The following is a 22,522-nucleotide window of genomic DNA, read 5'->3' on the forward strand; positions in this document are numbered from 1 at the left end:
TGTATAACAAACCCAAAGGAAGTCACGTGGCTCCGCAGCTCACACCTGATTGGCTGAACCTCCCTCCCGCCTGACAGCGACATAAACCTCGCGCGAGTTCTGTTGCCTGGGAGATCGGCCTCTTCCGCTGAGCGGGCATTTCAAGATGGCGGATGACGGAGAGCAGGTGAGCGCGGAGCACGGGGTTGTGTGTGTGCTGCTCAGAGCTCCGACAGCGAGCAGAAGCCATTGTCAACTGTCAGGGACGACTAAGTGTCTAGTCTGCTTCTCCTAGATGTTCTGCTGGTGCAGTCACTGTGTACAGGGCAAAGTGGGGGCTCCAAATGATAACATTGCACTGTGGCCCCCATATTTAGGGGCCTTATATCGGCCAACGTGTCTGCCACTATTAGCTGTACGCAGGGGCGTTGGTAGGGTCAGAAAATATTGGGGGCCCAAGACAAAGAGTTGCCCCCAACCCCCTCTTAATTTTTATTTTTTTAGCTCCTCAGATAAAACAGTGATAACTCTCTAAGAACAGATAATGTAGTAGATGACACCTGCAGTCCTATGTAACACCACAGATAACACAGTGATAACTCTCTGAGTACAGATAATGTAGTAGTTGTCACCTGCAGTCCTATGTAACACCACAGATAACACAGTGATAACTCTCTGAGTACAGATAATGTAGTAGATGTGACCTGCAGTCCTATGTAACACCACAGATAACAGTGCTAACTCTCTAAGAACAGATAATGAAGTAGATGTCACCTGCAGTCCTATGTAACACCACAGATGACGCAGTGCTAACTCTCTAAGAACAGATAATGTAGTAGATGTCACCTGCAGTCCTATGTAACACCACAGATAACCCAGTGCTAACTCTCTAAGAACAGATAATGTAGTAGATGTCACCTGCAGTCCTATGTAACACCACAGATAACCCAGTGATAACTCTCTGAGTACAGATAATGTAGTAGTTGTCACCTGCAGTCCTATGTAACACCACAGATAACAGTGATAACTCTCTGAGTACAGATAATGTAGTAGATGTCACCTGCAGTCCTATGTAACACCACAGATAACCCAGTGATAACTCTGAGTACAGATAATGTAGATGTCACCTGCAGTCCTATGTAACACCACAGAACAGTGATAACTGAGTACAGATAATGTAGTAGATGTCACCTGCAGTCCTATGTAACACCACAGATAACAGTGATAACTGAGTACAGATAATGTAGTAGATGTCACCTGCAGTCCTATGTAACACCACAGATAACAGTGATAACTCTGAGTACAGATAATGTAGTAGATGCCACCTGCAGTCCTATGTAACACCACAGATAACACAGTGCTAACTCTCTAAGAACAGATAATGTAGTAGATGCCACCTGCAGTCCTATGTAACACCACAGATAACACAGTGCTAACTCTCTAAGAACAGATAATGTAGTAGATGTCACCTGCAGTCCTATGTAACACCACAGATAACCCAGTGATAACTCTCTGAGTACAGATAATGTAGTAGTTGTCACCTGCAGTCCTATGTAACACCACAGATAACAGTGATAACACTCTGAGTACAGATAATGTAGTAGATGTGACCTGCAGTCCTATGTAACACCACAGATAACCCAGTGATAACTCTGAGTACAGATAATGTAGATGTCACCTGCAGTCCTATGTAACACCACAGAACAGTGATAACTGAGTACAGATAATGTAGTAGATGTCACCTGCAGTCCTATGTAACACCACAGATAACAGTGATAACTGAGTACAGATAATGTAGTAGATGTCACCTGCAGTCCTATGTAACACCACAGATAACAGTGATAACTCTGAGTACAGATAATGTAGTAGATGCCACCTGCAGTCCTATGTAACACCACAGATAACACAGTGCTAAGAACAGATAATGTAGTAGATGCCACCTGCAGTCCTATGTAACACCACAGATAACACAGTGCTAACTCTCTAAGAACAGATAATGTAGTAGATGTCACCTGCAGTCCTATGTAACACCACAGAACGCAGTGCTAACTCTCTAAGAACAGATAATGTAGTAGATGTCACCTGCAGTCCTATGTAACACCACAGATGACGCAGTGCTAACTCTCTAAGAACAGATAATGTAGTAGATGTCACCTGCAGTCCTATGTAACACCACAGATAACGCAGTGCTAACTCTCTAAGAACAGATAATGTAGTAGTTGTCACCTGCAGTCCTATGTAACACCACAGATAACACAGTGCTAACTCTCTAAGAACAGATAATGTAGTAGTCACCTGCAGTCCTATGTAACACCAGAGCTAGCAGTGATAACTCTCTAAGAACAGATAATGTAGTAGATGTCACCTGCAGTCCTATGTAACACCACAGATAACACAGTGCTAACTCTCTAAGAACAGATAATGTAGTAGTCACCTGCAGTCCTATGTAACACCAGAGCTAGCAGTGATAACTCTCTAAGAACAGATAATGTAGTAGATGTCACCTGCAGTACTATGTAACACCACAGATAACACAGTGATAACTCTCTGAGTACAGATAATGTAGTAGATGTCACCTGCAGTCCTATGTAACACCAGAGCTAGCAGTGATTACTCTGAGTACAGATAATTTAGTAGTGGTCACCTGCAGTCCTATGTAACACCACAGATAGACATAGCGTTTCAGAGTAAGACTATGTTCACATGCAGCATTTTTTTTCAGTAGCCAAAACGTTTTCTATTAGTAAAAATGTTGCGTTCAAAACACCTGTTTTTCAGCTTGTTTTGTGGTGTTCTTCATACTTTTTCCAGCTTTTTTTGGAGTGAGGATGTTTGTTTTGTCTACAGTATGTTTAAGGCCACATTCATACGATCAGTATTTGGTCAGTATTTCACATCAGTATGTGTAAGCCAAAACCAGGAGGGTGAGAAATACAGAAGTAGTGACGGGTTTCTCAGGCTGTGTGAACACGTTGTGGATTTTGCTGCGGATCTGCAGCAGTTTTCCATGCGTTGTACAGCACCATGTAAATGTATGGAGAATAAAATCCGCTGTACACATGCGGAAAATATCGTGCGGAAATGCTGTGTTGCATTTTCTGCAGCATGTCAATTCTTTGTGCGGATTCCGCAGCGTTTTACACCAGCTCCATAATAGGAATCCGCAGGGGTAAAAACACAGTTGAAAACCGTGGTAATTCCACAATAAATCCGCGGTAAAACGCGGGGCGTTTTACCTGCAGATTTTTAGGAATCTGCGTGGAAAAATCCGCAGCAGATTCCACAACGTGTGCACATAGCCTCATTGTTCCACTGCTGTTTCTGCACTACAAATACTGATGTGAACGAGACCTAATAGTTTAATTCACCAAAACCACTTAAAAAATTGCAGTGAAAAATGCCGTTGCAATATCTGCAGCTTTTTTATTCTTTCATTGCTTTCTACGGGTGAAAACACGCTGAAAGAAGTGACAGCTCCAGATTTAAAAGCGCTACAGTTCTGAAATCCAGTCAGAAAACAAACAAGCGACTGCAGATTTCGGAAATCTCCTATGTTTTGCTGGCACTTTGAAAAGCAGCTTTCCGCCATGTTCATATGCAGAATTTTTGCAGCTTTTCTTCTGCAAATATGTTTACAGCATTTTACAGCACAAGCAAAAACTGAGATTTTCAGAAATCTCCTACACCCTTTTATTTTCCCCTGACTGAATTTCACAACGGCAGCGTTTTTTAAGTCTGCAGCATGCCTCTTTCAGCAATTTTTTTTCACCCGTAGAAAGCAATGAAAAAGTTTAAAAAATGCTGCCAATGTTGCAACGTTGTTTTTCGCTGCGTTTTTTGTGAATAACACTAACTTTATTAAACATGTACTGTAGACAAAATGCATACTGTAAAAAACAAACAGCAAAAGCTCTAAGGGTGTGTGCCCACAGTCAGAAAACGCTGCGGGTCGGCTGCTGTGTACTTGTGCAGCGTCCAACCCGCAGCGGCCAGATGTTACAGTATAGTGGATGGGATTTCAAGAAATTCCATCTCTACTATGTGTGCACTGACACCAGCACCTCACCCGCAGAGACGGACATGGGGCGCGTCTGTCCAGACCCCAGCATGCCAATTTATCTGGTGCAGACGCGAGTCTCCACAAGAGAAATCTCACCCCTGCAATGTATAGAACACGGTGATTCCACACAGATCAATGAACACATGCGGAATCACCTGTGTTCAAAAGATGGCAGCACTTAGGATGCAGCACATGTCCGCTGCATCCAAAGGGCTGTCATTTCTGGATCCTCTGCACATACCCTAAAAAATGGGTGTTTTGTAAGCAGTGTTTTTAGTGCCAAGAGAGCAGGCTTTGGCTGCAAAAAAAAAAAGCACCAAAAACGCTGATTCCTATGCACACCTGTACTATGTGTATAGTTTACCCTTATTGTTTCACGTGGGAATTCATTTATTTCTATATAATAAATACTCCGATTCAGACAATATTCCTGTCTTGTGTCATCCAGACAGTAGTGACTGGAGGTCTCCCTGTCAGATTACAAGCAGTGATTTAGTGACTGTGGGCAGAGCCTATGCTGATTCCTGCTGTATGTGACTGTGAAACCTGATCCTACAGCAAACAGCACAGAGCTCCGGACCACATGAGTTAATCACAGCACTGAGGGGGTCTCAAGGGGGGTTTGGCAGAGACATTCCAGAGCAATGCACAGCATTATTCACTGCTGTACACCCTCTGGGCACTTCATACAGAGGCTGCAGAGGCAGGGGGCCCCCTTTCTAGGTGGGGGCCCCAGGCGTCTGCCTGTGCCAAACGCCGGCCCTGACTGTGTACATACATTACATTACTGATCCTGAGTTACATCCTGTATTATACCCCAGAGCTGCACTCACTATTCTGCTGGGGGAGTAACCCTGTAAAGAATGAGCGCAGCTCTGGGGTATAATACAGGATGTAACTCAGGATCAGTAATGTAATGTATGTACACAGTGACTGCACCAGCAGCAGAATAGTGAGTGCAGCTCTGGGGTATAATACAGGATGTAACTCAGGATCAGTAATGTAATGTATGTACACAGTGACTGCACCAGCAGCAGAATAGTGAGTGCAGCTCTGGGGTATAATACAGGATGTAACTCAGGATCAGTAATGTAATGTATGTACACAGTGACTGCGCCAGCAGAATAGTGAGTGCAGCTCTGGGGTATAATACAGGATGTAACCCAGGATCAGTAATGTAATGTATGTACACAGTGACTGCGCCAGCAGAATAGTGAGTGCAGCTCTGGGGTATAATACAGGATGTAACTCAGGATCAGTAATGTAATATATGTACACAGTGACTGCTCCAGCAGAATAGTGAGTGCAGCTCTGGAGTATAATACAGGAGGTAACTCAGGATCAGTAATGTATGTACACAGTGACTGCACCAGCAGAATAGTGAGTGCAGCTCTGGAGTATAATACAGGAGGTAACTCAGGATCAGTAATGTAATGTATGTACACAGTGACTGCGCCAGCAGAATAGTGAGTGCAGCTCTGGAGTATAATACAGGATGTAATCAGCTTGATACAACTGTTACAAAACTTCAGCTAATGAAATTATTAGGTTCGTATGAAGATGGTACTGATTCCCTTTGTAGACAAGGAGTGTTGATCCTAAAAATTCCTTTGAGCTGAACATGTATCATAAATTTTTAATCTTTCACATCGAGACTCTCGGTACAAGTCGTTGTGATTTCTGCGTTTATTGTTTTACCTTTTTCCTCTTGTCCCACATACAGCAGCAGACGACAAACACGGTGGAGGAGCCTCTGGATCTGATCCGGCTGAGCTTAGACGAGCGCATTTATGTGAAGATGAGGAATGACCGAGAGCTCAGGGGACGGCTGCACGTACGTGTCTGGATCTCTGGCTCTGTATGTTATGTCATGGACCCTTCATTGTTAACCCTTTCTTTGTGTTTCCGTACAGGCTTATGATCAGCACTTAAACATGATCCTGGGGGATGTAGAAGAAACCGTGACCACCATAGAGATCGATGAGGAAACCTACGAGGAGATCTACAAGGTATCTCCCACAATCTGCTGTGCTCAGTCTTGTTAATGGTGGATATTTGTTTTTGTTTTTTTATATAATGTGGAACATGAGCAGTTTCTTAGATTGGGGCGTAAGTGTGTGGGGAAAGGAGCTTAGTCCACTCCTTTTGCAGCGGGCGCTGGCTGCTGTATCTGGAGGTACTTATTAATGAATACTATGGAATTCATTATACATTTTCCTCCTGTCTTTTCTTTTTTTCAGTCTACGAAGAGGAACATCCCCATGCTTTTTGTAAGAGGCGATGGCGTTGTGCTGGTTGCTCCTCCCTTGCGGGTTGGCTGATGACCCTGGGGTGCAGTGGGGTCCATAATCCCAGACTTTCTCACCCGCAGGATCCTGGCTTGTGTTGGCGCGTTGGTTACAGCTCATTCTCTGGCCATTTGAAATATTACAGTAGTAATCTCCAACCCAATGTCTGGATCTTCCTTCCTTCCAAATTTTTTGTTTTAAGATGTTCTTCACCCGTTATCACTTTTTCAGGGGCAGATGCCACAATTTTCTTTATTTTCACTTGGATTGTTCTTTTTGTGAAAGTAGAAAAACTTTAGATTGAATGCCAGTAAGATAAATCGGATACAGGTTTTACTGTATTCAGAAAGCTTTGCTTTACTTTGGGAATTGCCAATAAAAACGACTGGTGCCGATGTTGGGATTGTGTTTTTCAATGGTTTTTAGGATCTTTTTGCTTATTCTAAGACACTTTGTAGCACAGGAGACAGAAGTTGTCATCTGGGAAATTCGGCACTAGGTGGCAGCATAATGTATGACAATGGACCAGTTTCCAGCCACCCTCGGTATACTAGGTGTATACTTTCTCAGATGTGGATAATATAGAGATTTTTTTATTTTTTTTTTTCCCCTGCTTTCTCTATTGTATCAGTCTGTGGAAATTGGACTGCACTCTGTCACCTGTGTGCAGTCTGATGTTTTCCATTGACTTGCATGACTGAGTGCAATCCGAATATCTGCTCAGACCCATGCATGCAGTGATTCTACTTAATCATATAGTCTCTGTGGAAATCATCGGGCATGTTCCCGGTCCCGTAGACTAACATTGGTCAGAGTGTGATCCAATGTTTTGTTAGATTGCACTCAGATCGATTAAAACTGCCTGCACGAACTCTAAGGGCGCGTTCCCATGGATGTAGTTTTGGAGAACATCGACTCAATTGATTTCTTAGCAAACGTAGGAACCGTATACCATACAACTGTGTCAAAAGCTCAGCTACTTTCATATTTGGATAATCATGTAGGGGGTCTTTGTCTTCTCTGTTGAAGTTTTAACCAGATCTCCCCAACACTGCTCTTCAGTTAATATTTCTCACTTTGACCAGCTGGTATAGACAAGGTGCCATCTCTATACAACTCCTCAGTTCTTGCTGCGTCTAATTAACCGGGCTGGTTCTAGTGGGATGTAATCTCCCTGTGACCTGACCCAGTCTTAAGTGATTTCACAACCTCTTGGCTGAGGGCGCTTTCCTTTGTGCAGCATGTGTAAGGGTACCGTCACACAGTGCCATTTTCATCGCTACGACGGCACGATTCGTGACGTTGCAGCGTCGTATAAGTATCGCTCCAGCGTCGTATACTGCGGTCACACGTTGCAATACACAGCGCTGGAGCGATAATTTCATGACGTATTTGCGATGTAGAAGCCGTTGGTTACTGTGCGCACATCGTATACAACCTGTGTCACACAATGCGATCATGCCGCCACAGCGGGACACTAGATGACGAAAGAAAGTTTCAAACGATCTGCTACGACGTACGATTCTCAGCGGGGATCCGGATCGCAGTAGCGTGTCAGACACAGCGATATCGTAAATGCATCGCTGGAACGTCACGAATCGTGCCGTTGTAGCGATCAAAATTGCACTGTGTGACGGTACCCTTAGTGAAACTTCTCACATCTGAAAGGATTATAGGTGAAATCAATCTTGGACAATTTAGAGGGTAATATCTTTTGGACAGCTTGCTATGGGAGGGTCTCTTGTTGTTTTAAAGAAGACCTTTCATCACTTTTTTACACAACAAACTGGCTGCAGCATTCTAAAGTGGCTGAAGATTTTAATCAAGCATATTTACCATATTTCTCATTTTCATTGCAGAGCTACTGGTTTGTGCATGTTATATGCTAATTTCCACTATAACCAGGGGATGTTAGCAGTGCATATTCTCTAGGGATGTTGTGTTGTTTTTTTATATATAAATTTTCCATCTTTCATATAATGGAATCATGACTCTTATAAAACGTAAAATAAATCAACTTCAATTCCCTCACTCAACTTGAACCCAAATCCTGACAATCCAGAGAGGACTATTTTCATTTTCAGAGCAGTTCTAGAATAACGGAATATAAAATTCTTAGACTGGGGGGAAAAAGAGAACTAACGATTGAGATGACATTATAAATATTCTATCTCTAATTAGAAGATTTGTGCGCAGCTATGGAATATCCAACCAAGGGCTCCGTATCTTTACCAATTTACGAATAGAATTACATTTATGATAGACTCCTCTTTCCTACCATGTTATGTTATTTATCCTTCGTTGTATTTCTCGCATAGATGGAGGTTGTGTCTATCCAATGAAATGCAAGAAGTTTACATAATTGAAATAAGATATGAGAGATACCTATGAATAGGGGCAACTCGGGATCCTCTCCATCTTCAAATAATCCCAATAAACACCGTTAAAACAAATCAAGGGAACACTTAGGGTATGTTCACACGGATTTTTTAGGGCTGCGGATTTAAGAAATCCACAGGTAAAAGGCACTGCGTTTTACCTGCGGATTTACCGTGGAATTTGTGCGGATTCCACCTGCGGTTTTACACCTGCGGATTCCTATAGAGGAGCAGGTGTAAACCTCAGCGGAATCCGGACAAAGAATTGACATGCTGCGGAATGTAACCCGCAGCGTTTCCGCGTGTATTTTTCAGCAGCATGGGCACTGCAGATTGCGGTTTCCATAGGTTTACATTGTACCGTAAACGCATGGAAAGCTACTGCAGACCCGCAGCTGCAGATCCGCAGCAAAATCCACAACGTGTGAACATAGCCTAACACTGTGTTAATTGCAAATCAATCACATTTCTGTGAAATCAACCTATTCAATTATGAAGCAATACTGATTGCGAATCAATTTCTCCTGCTCTCGTGCAAATGGAATAGACAAGAGGTAGAAATAATTAGCAAGACAGCTCCTATGAAGGAGTGGTTCTTCAGGGGGTTGCCACAGACCATTTCATCCTGTTTGGCTGTTGTTATTGACACTTTTGTCATTGCTTTCACCGCTGGAGGTACTATACAGAAATTGCTCAGGTCGTGCAGCTCATCCAGGATGGCCCAACAATGCGAGCTGGGGCAAGGAGGGCAGTTGTCTCTCAGCACAGTGTCCAGAGCATGGAACAGATACCAAGAGATGTGGAGGGCATCAACCCAACAGCACAACCGCTACCTCCTCCTTTGTGCAAGGAGGAGCAGTGCCAGAGCCATGCAAAATGACCTCCGCCGGGCCACTAACATCCATGGTCTTCTCAAACTGTCATAAACAGACTCCATGAGGGCTTGATGTCGATAAGTGAGTGTTGTTCTTACAGCCCAAAACCATGTAGGATGATTGGCACTTGCCAGAGAAATCCAAAATTGGCAGATTCGACATTGGCGCCCTGTGCTCTTCATGCATGAGAGCAGGTTTACACTGAGCACATGTGACAGTCTGGACACGCCGTGGAGAGCGATCTGCTGTCTGCAACATCTTCCAGCATGACTGGTTTGGCAGTGGGTCAGTAATGGTGTGGGGAAGCTTTGCTGTGGAGGGCCGCACAGCCCTCCATGTGCTAGCCAGAAGTACCCTGACTGCCATTAGGTCTCGGGATGAAATCCTGAGACTCATTGTGAGACCATATGCTGGTGCCCTGGGTTCCTTCTGCATGACAATGCTAGGCTTCATGTGGCTGAAGTGTCAGCAGTTCCTGTATTATGAAGGCATTGATGCTATGGAGTGACCGGCCTGTTCCCCAGACCTGAATCCAATCGAGCAGAACTGGGACATCGTGTCTCGTTCCATCCACCACAGACTGTTCAAGAGTTATCTGATGCTTTAATCCAGGTCTGGGAGGAGATCCCTCAGGAGAACATCTGCCTCATCAGGACTATGCCCAGGCGTTGTAGGGAGGTCATACAGGCACGTGGAGGCCACACACACTACTGAGCATCATTTCCTTCTCTTGATGCATTTCCACTGAAGTTAGATCAGCCTGTAATGTGTTTTTGAGTATAATTCCAAATCCAGACATTCATGGCATATTAATTGTGATTTACATTGATCATTTTTATGTTTTATTGTTGTCAACACATACCATTATATAATGAATAAAGATTTCATTAAGTGATATGTAGGATGTGGGATTTTAGGGTTCCCTTTATTTTTTTGAGCAGTGTACATATCTGGTGATCTGTAAACCATTTCACACCATACACCCTTTCTATCAATGAGATGACCTCATTTCAAAATGTGCCCATCTGTCTACATTCCCACATCATATGCATCAAATGTGCCTCATCAACCCCACTGCTGGGGCGTTTTGCATCTCGGCAGTATCCTATCTTGTGTAAAAAGCTTGGAGTGTTGTATACTCTTTGGGCTTCAGAGGAAGAAAATTTGGAAACAGTTTCTAGAATCTCTCCATTGCTCCATCGATATGGGGTCTACATCTGCCTCTCATAAAGCTTTCACTGCCAGCAGGTGATTATCCAGTTCGGATGACTATAGGCACTTTCTGTATGGCAGAAATTAAACTCTTTATATGACCTGTAGAAGCAACAGTATCTATTAGGGGATGATGTATGCTAAGATCCATCAGACCTGATTGAGCTGAGGGAGCATGTCGGATTTGTAGGTATTGGTAACTAAAAAGTGTTACGCGATACGTTGAATTCGTCTTGGAGCTGTTGAAAACTTTTACAGACAGTTTGTAAATACTTGTTCTATCAGCCAGATCATTTTTAGTCTCCAAATCAGACAAACCTTTTAACTTTGATACTTCACCCAAATTGATATTACACCATAGTGATGTGTACTTGATGAAGCCTTTAATGCCCATAAGTTTTGTTTGTTTGTTTTTCTTCCCTCTGTCCCACACTTTCTATACTGACGCCAATGCGGGAGTAAGAGGTTTCCCTCTGGAAGAAATCCCAGACTCCAGAAGACGCAGAGGTGAGGCACATTTCATATTCTGTAAAATAAGAGCACCCGACTTGCCCAAGTTATCTCTACTTTCCCATCCATGGTTAAAACACAGCAAAGACCACAGATATGGAGAGTATATCTCGTATATATTATTCTCAATACAGAGATGAAAGATTATTGGTATGCTGTGTAGATTGGTGACCACCGCCACCTAGTGGAAGAAAAGACCCAAACCACCCTACCAAGGATTACCAAAAAATATCAGAACAAAGGTCTTTATTTTGAATATATAATTCATTTAACATATACAGGAGTAACGACACATAGTAAAATATCATAAAAACTACATCATATAAAAACCAAACACAGGACCAAAAAATTGCATAAAATATGCAGGCCACGGTATCCTAGTATATATTATATTATCTGCAGTCCCTCACCCCCACTGCTCTAAAAAAATATATCAAGACTCAATTACAAAGAGATAAAGTGCAAAAAGATGTGCTATACTTATGTATGTATTGCATAAGTACTGTGCAAAAAACGCAAAAAATCTCAAAGAAATCTTTAAAAGTGCAAAGTAGTGCTTCTATAGCCACCATATAGTGTGCTAATCTGCACAAGACAATTACTTAAAAGTGCATAGTGCCCACAAATATATATTTATTTATATATATATATATATATATATATATATATATATATATATATATATATATATATATATATATGGTGCCAGAAGACAGCAAAAAAGTGCACAGTGCCACAACTAAATCACACAAATGTGTGCAGGCTGGAGGGGACAAACAATAGTTGTCAATATATTACCTCTAAGATGGCCGGGTCCTGTGTTGGCGCACCCCAACGCGCGTTTCGGACACTTTTCCTTTCCTTCCTTCGTCAGGACCCCCTGACGAAGGAAAAGTGTCCGAAACGCGCGTTGGGGTGCGCCGACACAGGACCCGGCCATCTTAGAGGTAATATATTGACAACTATTGTTTGTCCCCTCCAGCCTGCACACATTTGTGTGATTTAGTTGTGGCACTGTGCACTTTTTTGCTGTCTTCTGGCACCATATATATATATATGTGTATATATATATATATATATATATAAATAAATATATATTTGTGGGCACTATGCACTTTTAAGTAATTGTCTTGTGCAGATTAGCACACTATATGGTGGCTATAGAAGCACTACTTTGCACTTTTAAAGATTTCTTTGAGATTTTTTGCGTTTTTTGCACAGTACTTATGCAATACATACATAAGTATAGCACATCTTTTTGCACTTTATCTCTTTGTAATTGAGTCTTGATATATTTTTTTAGAGCAGTGGGGGTGAGGGACTGCAGATAATATAATATATACTAGGATACCGTGGCCTGCATATTTTATGCAATTATTTTTTGGTCCTGTGTTTGGTTTTTATATGATGTAGTTTTTATGATATTTTACTATGTGTCGTTACTCCTGTATATGTTAAATGAATTATATATTCAAAATAAAGACCTTTGTTCTGATATTTTTTGGTAATCCTTGGTAGGGTGGTTTGGGTCTTTTTTTCCCATCCATGGAGGTGTTGTAATTGGGATGCAATAAAATTCAGGAATGGCTGATCCACCCTCATCTTTATTATATTGTTTGTAGTTTTATTTGAAAATACTGTTTACACCATATTCCATGAACATGGTCTGTACTTTACGAAATATGGGGGGAGGAAACCAACAAGTAGGATAACAATTGTGGCATTAGGATCATCTTGATAAAATTTCCTCAACCTGTAACTGATAGCGGGAGTTTGGACCATGGGTTAACCTTAGTTCTAAATGTATCTAACAAAGGGTCTATGTTTAATGCTCCATATTCTTTAGGCTTGGCACCGACACGTATTCCCAAGTATTTAGTATTGTCTATATTTTGTAACTGAGATTGTTCCACTATTGGAAAATGGAACAGAGGTTCTCTCTGGGTGTTTGCTTTTCTCCTGCATGACATTGTCATGAGCAGGAGGTGTCTTGCTGGGGGTAAAAAAAAAAAAAAAAGCACCCTTAATCTTAGATCCAGCTTTCTCTGATGGAGTAAGAAGGTGTTACCAGGTCACACAGATCTCACTACTGTGGTTACAAGTGCAGGGGATGAGAGCAGAGCTCTTGGGTCACTACATACCGGCTCTGCATCTATCCAAGTTATCTATCTGAGAATAATGCAGCTCTCATCTCACAGCATGGACATTATGGGAGAGCAGAGCTGTGTGTCATTACATACACTCCTCTGCATCTATCCTAGTTATCTCTCTGAGAATAATGCAGCTCTCATCTCACAGCATGGACATTATGGGAGAGCAGAGCTGTGTGTCATTACATACACTCCTCTGCATCTATCCTAGTTATCTCTCTGAGAATAATGCAGCTCTCATCTCACAGCATGGACATTATGGGAGAGCAGAGCTGTGTGTCATTACATACACTCCTCTGCATCTATCCTAGTTATCTCTCTGAGAATAATGCAGCTCTCATCTCACAGCATGGACATTATGGGAGAGCAGAGCTGTGTGTCATTACATACACTCCTCTGCATCTATCCTAGTTATCTCTCTGAGAATAATGCAGCTCTCATCTCACAGCATGGACATGGTGGGAGAGCAGAGCTGTGTGTCATTACATACACTCCTCTGCATCTATCCTAGTTATCTCTCTGAGAATAATGCAGCTCTCATCTCACAGCATGGACATTATGGGAGAGCAGAGCTGTGTGTCATTACATACACTCCTCTGCATCTATCCTAGTTATCTCTCTGAGAATAATGCAGCTCTCATCTCACAGCATGGACATTATGGGAGAGCAGAGCTGTGTGTCATTACATACACTCCTCTGCATCTATCCTAGTTATCTCTCTGAGAATAATGCAGCTCTCATCTCACAGCATGGACATGGTGGGAGAGCAGAGCTGTGTGTCATTACATACACTCCTCTGCATCTATCCTAGTTATCTCTCTGAGAATAATGCAGCTCTCATCTCACAGCATGGACATTATGGGAGAGCAGAGCTGTGTGTCATTACATACCCTCCTCTGCATCTATCCTAGTTATCTATCCGAGAATAATGCAGCTCTCATCTCACAGCATGGACATGGTGGGAGAGCAGAGCTGTGTGTCATTACATACACTCCTCTGCATCTATCCTAGTTATCTATCCGAGAATAATGCAGCTCTCATCTCACATCATGGACATGGTGGGAGAGCAGAGCTGTGTGTCATTACATACACTCCTCTGCATCTATCCTAGTTATCTATCTGAGAATAATGCAGCTCTCATCTCACAGCATGGACATGGTGGGAGAGCAGAGCTGTGTGTCATTACATACACTCCTCTGCATCTATCCTAGTTATCTATCTGAGAATAATGCAGCTCTCTTCTCACAGCATGGACATTATGGGAGAGCAGAGCTGTGTGTCATTACATACACTCCTCTGCATCTATACCAGACACACAGATCTACTCTTCTCGCAGCACTTGTAATCACAGACTTGATGGTCTAAGTTTGGTGACCCTTCAGAATAGCCTACCATCTCTGGAGGAAAGTATAGCTTTATACAGTCTCATGAAAGTTAAGAAGTTTGTAATGCATCAGTGTCTGTGCTTTTTTTTTTTTTTTTTTTTTTTTTTAATCTAATTACTTGGGGATCCAAATTAGAGCGGAGGCCACTTGCCACATTCTATTTTTAATTCCTTACCTCCAAGAGGTGTCTTTTATCCATTGTATCCAGCTTTACCTCTGAGCTTTAATGCTAAAACTGGAAGATGCATGTTCACTCGGGAGCTCATTATCCTCACATATTCCCAAGATTTCCGGAGCAGCCAGAGGTGACAATCCTAATTCCCAGGTCACCGCTCTGCAGGTGATAAACATTTCAGGGGCAGTGATGAAAACAGTATACAAGAAAGGCGAAGTGTCATTCATCACATGGGATAAACCCACCAGACACCTGAGACTATTTCCTAATTTACAATTGTATTGTTGTACATAGAACTCATATTATAGTAGTTATATTCTTGTACATAGAGGGCAGTATTATACACTGCTCAAAAAAATAAAGGGAGCAATTAAACAACAGAATATAACTCCAAGTAAATCAAACTTCTGTGAAATCAAACTGTCCACTTAGGAAGCAACACTGATTGTCAATCAATTTCACATGCTGTTGTGCAAATGGAATAGACAACAGATGGAAATTATTGGCAATTATCAAGACACCCTCAATAAAGGAGTGGTTCTGCAGGTGGGGACCGCAGACCACATCTCAGTACCAATGCTTTCTGGCTGATGTTTTGGTCACTTTTGAATGTTCGTTGTGCTTTCACACTCGTAGCATGAGACGGACTCTACAACCCACACAAGTGGCTCAGGGACTGCAGCTCATCCAGGATGGCACATCAATGCGAGCTGTGGCAAGAAGGTGTGGTGAGCACATGTGACAGACGTGACAGAGTCTGGAGATGCCGTGGAGAGCGATCTGCTGCCTGCAACATCCTTCAGCATGACTGGTTTAGCAGTGGGTCAGTAATGGTGTGGGGTTGCATTTCTTTGGCGGGCCGCACAGCCCTCCATGTGCTCGCCAGAGGTAGCCTGACTGCCATTAGGTACTGAGATGAGATCCTCAGACCCCTTGTGAGACCATATGCTGGTGCGGTTGGCCCTGGGTTCCTCCTAATGCAGGACAATGCCAGACCTCATGTGGCTGGAGTGTGTCAGCAGTTCCTGCAAGATGAAGGCATTGAAGATATGGACTGGCCAGCCCGTTCCCCAGACCTAACTCCGATTGAGCAGATCTGGGACATCATGTCTCCCACCATCGACCAACGTCACGTTGCACCACAGACTGTCCAGGAGTTGGCGGATGCTTTAGTCCAGGTCTGGGAGGAGATCCCTTAGGAGACCATCTGCCGCCTCATCAGGCGCATGCCCAGGCGTTGTACAGTAGGGAGGTCATACAGGCACGTGGCGGCCACACACACACTACTGAGCATCTTTTCCTTGTTATGAGGCATTTCCACTGAAGTTGGATCAGCCTGTAATTTGATTTTCCACTTTGATTTTGAGTATCATTCCAAATTCAGACCTCCATGGGATATTACTTGTGATTTACATTGATAATTTATGTTTTATTGTTCTGAACACATTCCACTATGTAATGAATAAAGATTTACAACTGGAATATTTCATTCAGAGATATCTAGGATGTGGGATTTTAGTGTTCCCTTTTTTTGAGCAGTGTAGTAGTTATATTCTTGTACATAGGGGGCAGTATTATAGTAGTTATATTCTTGTACATAGGGGCAGTATTATAGTAGTTATATTCTTGTACATAGGAGCAGTATTATAGTAGTTATGTTCTTGTACATAGGGGACAGTATTATAGTAGTTATATTCTTGTACATAGGGGACAGTATTATAGTAGTTATATTGTACATAGGGGCAGTATTATAGTAGTTATATTCTTGTACATAGGGGGCAGTATTATAGTAGTTATATTCTTGTACATAGGGGACAGTATTATAGTAGTTATATTCTTGTACATAGGGGCAGTATTATAGTAGTTATTTACTTGTACATAGGGGCAGTATTATAGTAGTTATATTCTTGTACATAGGGGGCAGTATTATAGTAGTTATATTCTTGTACATAGGGGCAGTATTATAGTAGTTATATTCTTGTACATAGGAGCAGTATTATAGTAGTTATATTCTTGTACATAGGAGCAGTATTATAGTAGTTATATTCTTGTACATAGGGGCAGTATTATAGTAGTTATATTCTTGTACATAGGGGGCAGTATTATAGTAGTTATATTCTTGTATATAGGAGTAGTATTATAGTAGTTATATTCTTGTACATAGGGGGCAGTAATAATAATAATAATAATTTTTATTTATATAGCGCCAACATATTCCGCAGCGCTTTACAACTTATAGAGGGGACTTGTACAGACAATAGACATTACAGCATAACAGAAATCACAGTTCAAAATAGATACCAGGAGGAATGAGGGCCCTGCTCGCAAGCTTACAAACTGAGGAAAAGGGGAGACACGAGAGGTGGATGGTAACAATTGCTTTAGTTATTTGGACCAGCCATAGTGTAAGGCTCGGGTGTTCATGTAAAGCTGCATGAACCAGTTAACAGCCTAAGTATGTAGCAGTACAGACACAGAGGGCTATTACCTGCATAAAGTGTATGAGAACACGATGGAGGAACCTGATTATGTGTTTTGGTTTTTTTTCTATTTTTAATAGGCCACACAGGGATAGTTAGGTTAATGCGTTGAGGCGGTAGGCCAGTCTGAACAAATGCGTTTTTAGGGCACGCTTAAAACTGTGGGGATTGGGGATTAATCGTATTAACCTAGGTAGTGCATTCCAAAGAATCGGCGCAGCACGTGTAAAGTCTTGGAGACGGGAGTGGGAGGTTCTGATTATTGAGGATGCTAACCTGAGGTCATTAGCGGAGCGGAGGGCACGGGTGGCAGTATTATAGTAGTTATATTCTTGTACATAGGGGCAGTATTATAGTAGTTATATTCTTGTATATAGGAGCAGTATTATAGTAGTTATATTCTTGTACATAGGAGCAGTATTATAGTAGTTATATTCTTGTACATAGGAGCAGTATTATAGTAGTTATATTCCTGTACATAGGAGCAGTATTATAGTAGTTATATTCTTGTACATAGGGGCAGTATTATAGTAGTTATATTGTACATAGGAGCAGTATTATAGTAGTTATATTCTTGTACATAGGGGCAGTATTATAGTAGTTATATTCTTGTACATAGGAGCAGTATTATAGTAGTTATATTTTTGTACATAGGAGCAGTATTATAGTAGTTATATTCTTGTACATAGGAGCAGTATTATAGTAGTTATATTTTTGTACATAGGAGCAGTATTATAGTAGTTATATTGTACATAGGAGCAGTATTATAGTAGTTATATTCTTGTACATAGGGGCAGTATTATAGTAGTTATATTCTTGTACATAGGAGCAGTATTATAGTAGTTATATTTTTGTACATAGGAGCAGTATTATAGTAGTTATATTCTTGTACATAGGGGCAGTGTTATAGTAGTTATATTCTTGTACATAGGGGCAGTGTTATAGTAGTTATTTTCTTGTACATAGGGGCAGTATTATAGTAGTTATATTCTTGTACATAGGGGCAGTGTTATAGTAGTTATTTTCTTGTACATAGGGGCAGTATTATAGTAGTTATATTCTTGTACATAGGGGCAGTATTATAGTAGTTATTTTCTTGTACATAGGGGCAATATTATAGTAATATTCTTGTACATAGGGGCAGTATTATAGTAGTTATATTCTTGTACATAGGGGCAGTATTATACTAGTTACATTCTTGTACATAGGAGCAGTATTATAGTAGTTATATTCTTGTACATAGGGGCAGTATTATAGTAGTTATTTTCTTGTACATAGGGGCAGTATTATAGTAGTTATATTCTTGTACATAGGGACAGTATTATAGTAGTTATATTCTTGTACATAGAGGGCAGTATTATAGTAGTTATATTCTTGTACATAGGAGCAGTATTATAGTAGTTATATTCTTGTACATAGGAGTAGTATTATAGTAGTTATATTCTTGTACATAGAGGGCAGTATTATAGTAGTTATATTCTTGTACATAGGAGTAGTATTATAGTAGTTATATTCTTGTACATAGAGGGCAGTATTATAGTAGTTATATTCTTGTACATAGAGGCAGTATTATAGTAGTTATATTCTTGTACATAGGGGCAGTATTATAGTAGTTATATTCTTGTACATAGGAGCAGTATTATAGTAGTTATATTCTTGTACATAGGAGCAGTATTATAGTAGTTATATTCTTGTACATAGGGGCAGTATTATAGTAGTTATATTCTTTTACATAGGGGCAGTATTATAGTAGTTATATTCTTGTACATAGGAGCAGTATTATAGTAGTTATATTCTTGTACATAGGGGCAGTATTATAGTAGTTATTTTCTTGTACATAGGGGCAGTATTATAGTAGTTATTTTCTTGTACATAGGGGCAGTATTATAGTAATATTCTTGTACATAGGGGCAGTATTATAGTAGTTATATTCTTGTACATAGGGGCAGTATTATAGTAGTTATTTTCTTGTACATAGGGGCAGTATTATAGTAGTTATATTCTTGTACATAGGGGCAGTATTATAGTAGTTATATTATTGTACATAGGAGCAGTATTATAGTAGTTATATTATTGTACATAGGGGCAGTATTATAGTAGTTATTGGTTGGTGTTCTGAGCAATGGATTGATGTAAGTTGACTGTTCTTCTCATAAGAAAATTGCTCTTGGTTACTCAATCTTTTACATCTTGGCAGAGGAAGTTGCTAAGCATTTTTGGATTTCGCACCCATGGAAGCGTTGCTATTTTGCAGCTGGTAACGGATATCTGGTGCCGGTCTCGGCTTGGGTTGAGATGCATTTTCTTTTTGTGTGTTAAAATAAACTTTAGGCAGCGCTGATACATGATACTGAAGCCCTAAATGCATTTCCCTGTTATGTAATGTTGGATATAATCTAAAGCCTTTTATCTGGTGACTGTGAGGTGGAGAATTAATAGTAACATAATTCCTCTTTCACTTCTAATACCAACTTTGTCAGGGTTAGTTTGGACTTCTGACCCAGTCGTGTGTTTTTTCCATATCAAACATTGTATGAAGAATTCTTGAAAAACATGCACAAGTCTATCCAATTGGAAAACTGTGTAGCTGTAACATTTTTTTTCTAGGTTGCGCCCATCAAACTTACAGGTAATGGCACACAAATTAAATGATCTCTATTCTGACCTGCGGCAATTTTTTGTTCCCAATGTTATACATAGATGATATACCTTAGTTATTATTCCTTGTAATTTTTTTTCTTTACCACCCAGTGCTTTGGCTAAAAGGTGGCAAAAATGTGGCATTAACAAAATTATGCAAAGAAGGTGACAGCAGTGTTCATATATTATTCTCCACATTTTCTAATGAGATTATCTTATCAGAGACTCATCCAAAGATGTCTCCTAACCGCTGCAGCCAATCACGGATCTTAGGTCATATGACTGAAGAACCAGACTTCGTCACTTCTGGGCCGATCACAGCCCACCGGAGCTGCCCGCACCGAGTCCATGGTGATAGATGCAGGTGGGCATGCCTGACTTTAGTATTTCAAACACAACTCTGCACTTGCAAATTTTGTTTTTTGCAAAACAAAAAAATCTGAAAATCCTTTTAAGTTTACCACCAAATACTGTCCAATCTATCTTAGAAGGAATAATAGAAACATGTTGCCAATGTAAAAAAGACCTTTCAGGCTTTAGTACTTTTTATTATTTTCTCCCCACCAGATTCTCATTACATCTGTACCCTATCAGTCACTTTTTTGCCTGAAGCAGCTGTGCACTTGGTGACCAGGAGGGGGAGCTCCAGCTCCAGTGGGGTGACACAAGTAGACAGGGAACCATAGTGACGCCATCTCTATACACTGAGCGCTCGGCCGCCGCTGCTTGTTCTTTGTAGCATCAGACCTGACTTCTGCTTTGCCCCCAATCATTTTCCTTGATTTATGGCTCATAAATTCATATTACACAAAGTGTCATAATCAGGGTGTCCTGGCCGCCAGCTGTGTACTTATATTACAAATCCTGATTAATTGATTTCTTCTAAAGTAAACTCCCGAAAACACTGGTGTTACTGATCGGGTTCTCTTTTCCCCGGCTTACCTATGCAGGCTTTCTTTACTTTGTACAGGTGTTAATAGGTGAGGCCCAAATAATCCATGAAGATGATTTGGGGTCTTGTTAAGTCTGACAACAACTTTTAAAAAATACTGATGGGTTGTCAAAACTCACTATTTTTTAAGAAGGTTGGAAATTCTTATTGTATTTTGGCTGACAGGAAACAAAATACTTTTTATTCTTTTTAGCTCTTTGTATTCTCCCAGTCACAATTTATTGGGTAACTGTATTTTATGTAGTTAATGCGCACGTCTCTGTGATAAGAAAAAATACATATTGCAGTATTGACTCTGACTCGTCCTGTTCTGTAGAGTTCACTCCCCAGCGGTAATCTCACTGTCTGCAGAGGCGTCTACAGCGTCCCCTTCATCGTCCAGCGGCCGGAGTAAGCACAAGGATAGCGTATACAGGTCCATAGTGATCGGCTTCGGTATGGCAGGAGGCTGAGTGTAAGGAACACAATGTTAGGAAGCCAGTTTGTTGTCACCCCAAAAATGGTGGCTATGGTAGCAGTGGGTAGCCTGAAGACGGGTCCCCTTTAAGGACTCCTGCAAAGCCGCATGCACATGTCAATGCCACCATATATTAATAATAATAATTTTATTTATATAGCGCCAACATATTCCGCAGCGCTTTACAAATATATATTGCCTGTATTTTGTTACAAATATGTAATGAATCTATTTAACGTTACATAAATGTTGGCTGAAGGTTGTACCTGAAATCCTGACTTCCAGCCCAGGCTCGCGCACACTCACTTCGTCCAAGCATGCATGTACTTTCAATTAAGGATAAGAATTAAGTAGCTGCGAGACTCCTGTCGTCTCCAGACTGGCGGCAGCTTATCTTCTGCAGGAACAAAAGGACCAGGCTGTGCGATATAACATGCCCGCTCCGTCTGTCCCTTGGCAGCATGCGTTGGGGGAGAGTTCCGTGACCCTGTACTCTGATGCTTGGCTGGTCGCATCTCCCTTTTCTCCGATGTGTACGAGGCCCCTTCATTTCTGTCAGTTTAATACTACAGGTGTGTATACTGCCGTCTGTGAAGTCTTAGTGTCCCCTTTTGAAAGCCTTTTAGTCCCCATGTTTAGTCTCCTAACGCTGGACGTCCATAATTATACAGAAAAATAATCAAAACCACAAAATTTACTTAAATGAGTGAACTCAGCTATTTTTAGGAGTCCCAACTTGTCCCTAGAAGACCTGACCCTGCACGTCCCTCTGTCCTAGCTGCCATGTTCTTCGCTTGACCTTTCCTCGGTTGAAAGACGACACCATAAAGGTCAACGCCTTTTCCCCCTGTTTGTTGGAAGCTGAACAATAAAAACTTTTGAGAATTAATTCCTGAGGAGACGGGTATTGTGCTGTGGTCATGCATGCCTTCCGCGTCTGCCGTTACACTCCTGGATCACTGTCCACATCATAAACTAAAG

The 22,522-nt window shown here is 41.2% G+C and overlaps 1 protein-coding gene across 1 annotated transcript; it reads left to right on the forward strand.

Annotated features, from left to right (window-relative positions):
- Nucleotides 1–26: 26 nt before the first annotated feature.
- Nucleotides 27–6,722, forward strand: LSM3 (LSM3 homolog, U6 small nuclear RNA and mRNA degradation associated). The gene is made up of 4 exons (XM_077276657.1): nt 27–166; nt 5,763–5,873; nt 5,953–6,048; nt 6,280–6,722. Exons 1-4 carry the CDS (start codon nt 146–148, stop codon nt 6,358–6,360), a joined length of 309 nt encoding a protein of 102 aa, XP_077132772.1. The 5' UTR covers nt 27–145; the 3' UTR covers nt 6,361–6,722.
- Nucleotides 6,723–22,522: the final 15,800 nt, after the last annotated feature.

This window comes from Ranitomeya variabilis, chromosome 8 (genome assembly GCF_051348905.1).
Source record: "Ranitomeya variabilis isolate aRanVar5 chromosome 8, aRanVar5.hap1, whole genome shotgun sequence".
NCBI lineage: Eukaryota > Metazoa > Chordata > Amphibia > Anura > Dendrobatidae > Ranitomeya > Ranitomeya variabilis.

What these genes read in the sequence shown, in the direction of transcription:
- LSM3 (XM_077276657.1), top strand. Translation starts at nt 146, where the DNA reads ATGGCGGATGACGGAGAGCAG. An exon ending in AGCTCAGGGGACGGCTGCAC is followed by an intron (nt 5,874 to 5,952) that starts GTACGTGTCTGG and finishes GTTTCCGTACAG; the next exon opens with GCTTATGATCAGCACTTAAA. An exon ending in CCTACGAGGAGATCTACAAG is followed by an intron (nt 6,049 to 6,279) that starts GTATCTCCCACA and finishes TCTTTTTTTCAG; the next exon opens with TCTACGAAGAGGAACATCCC.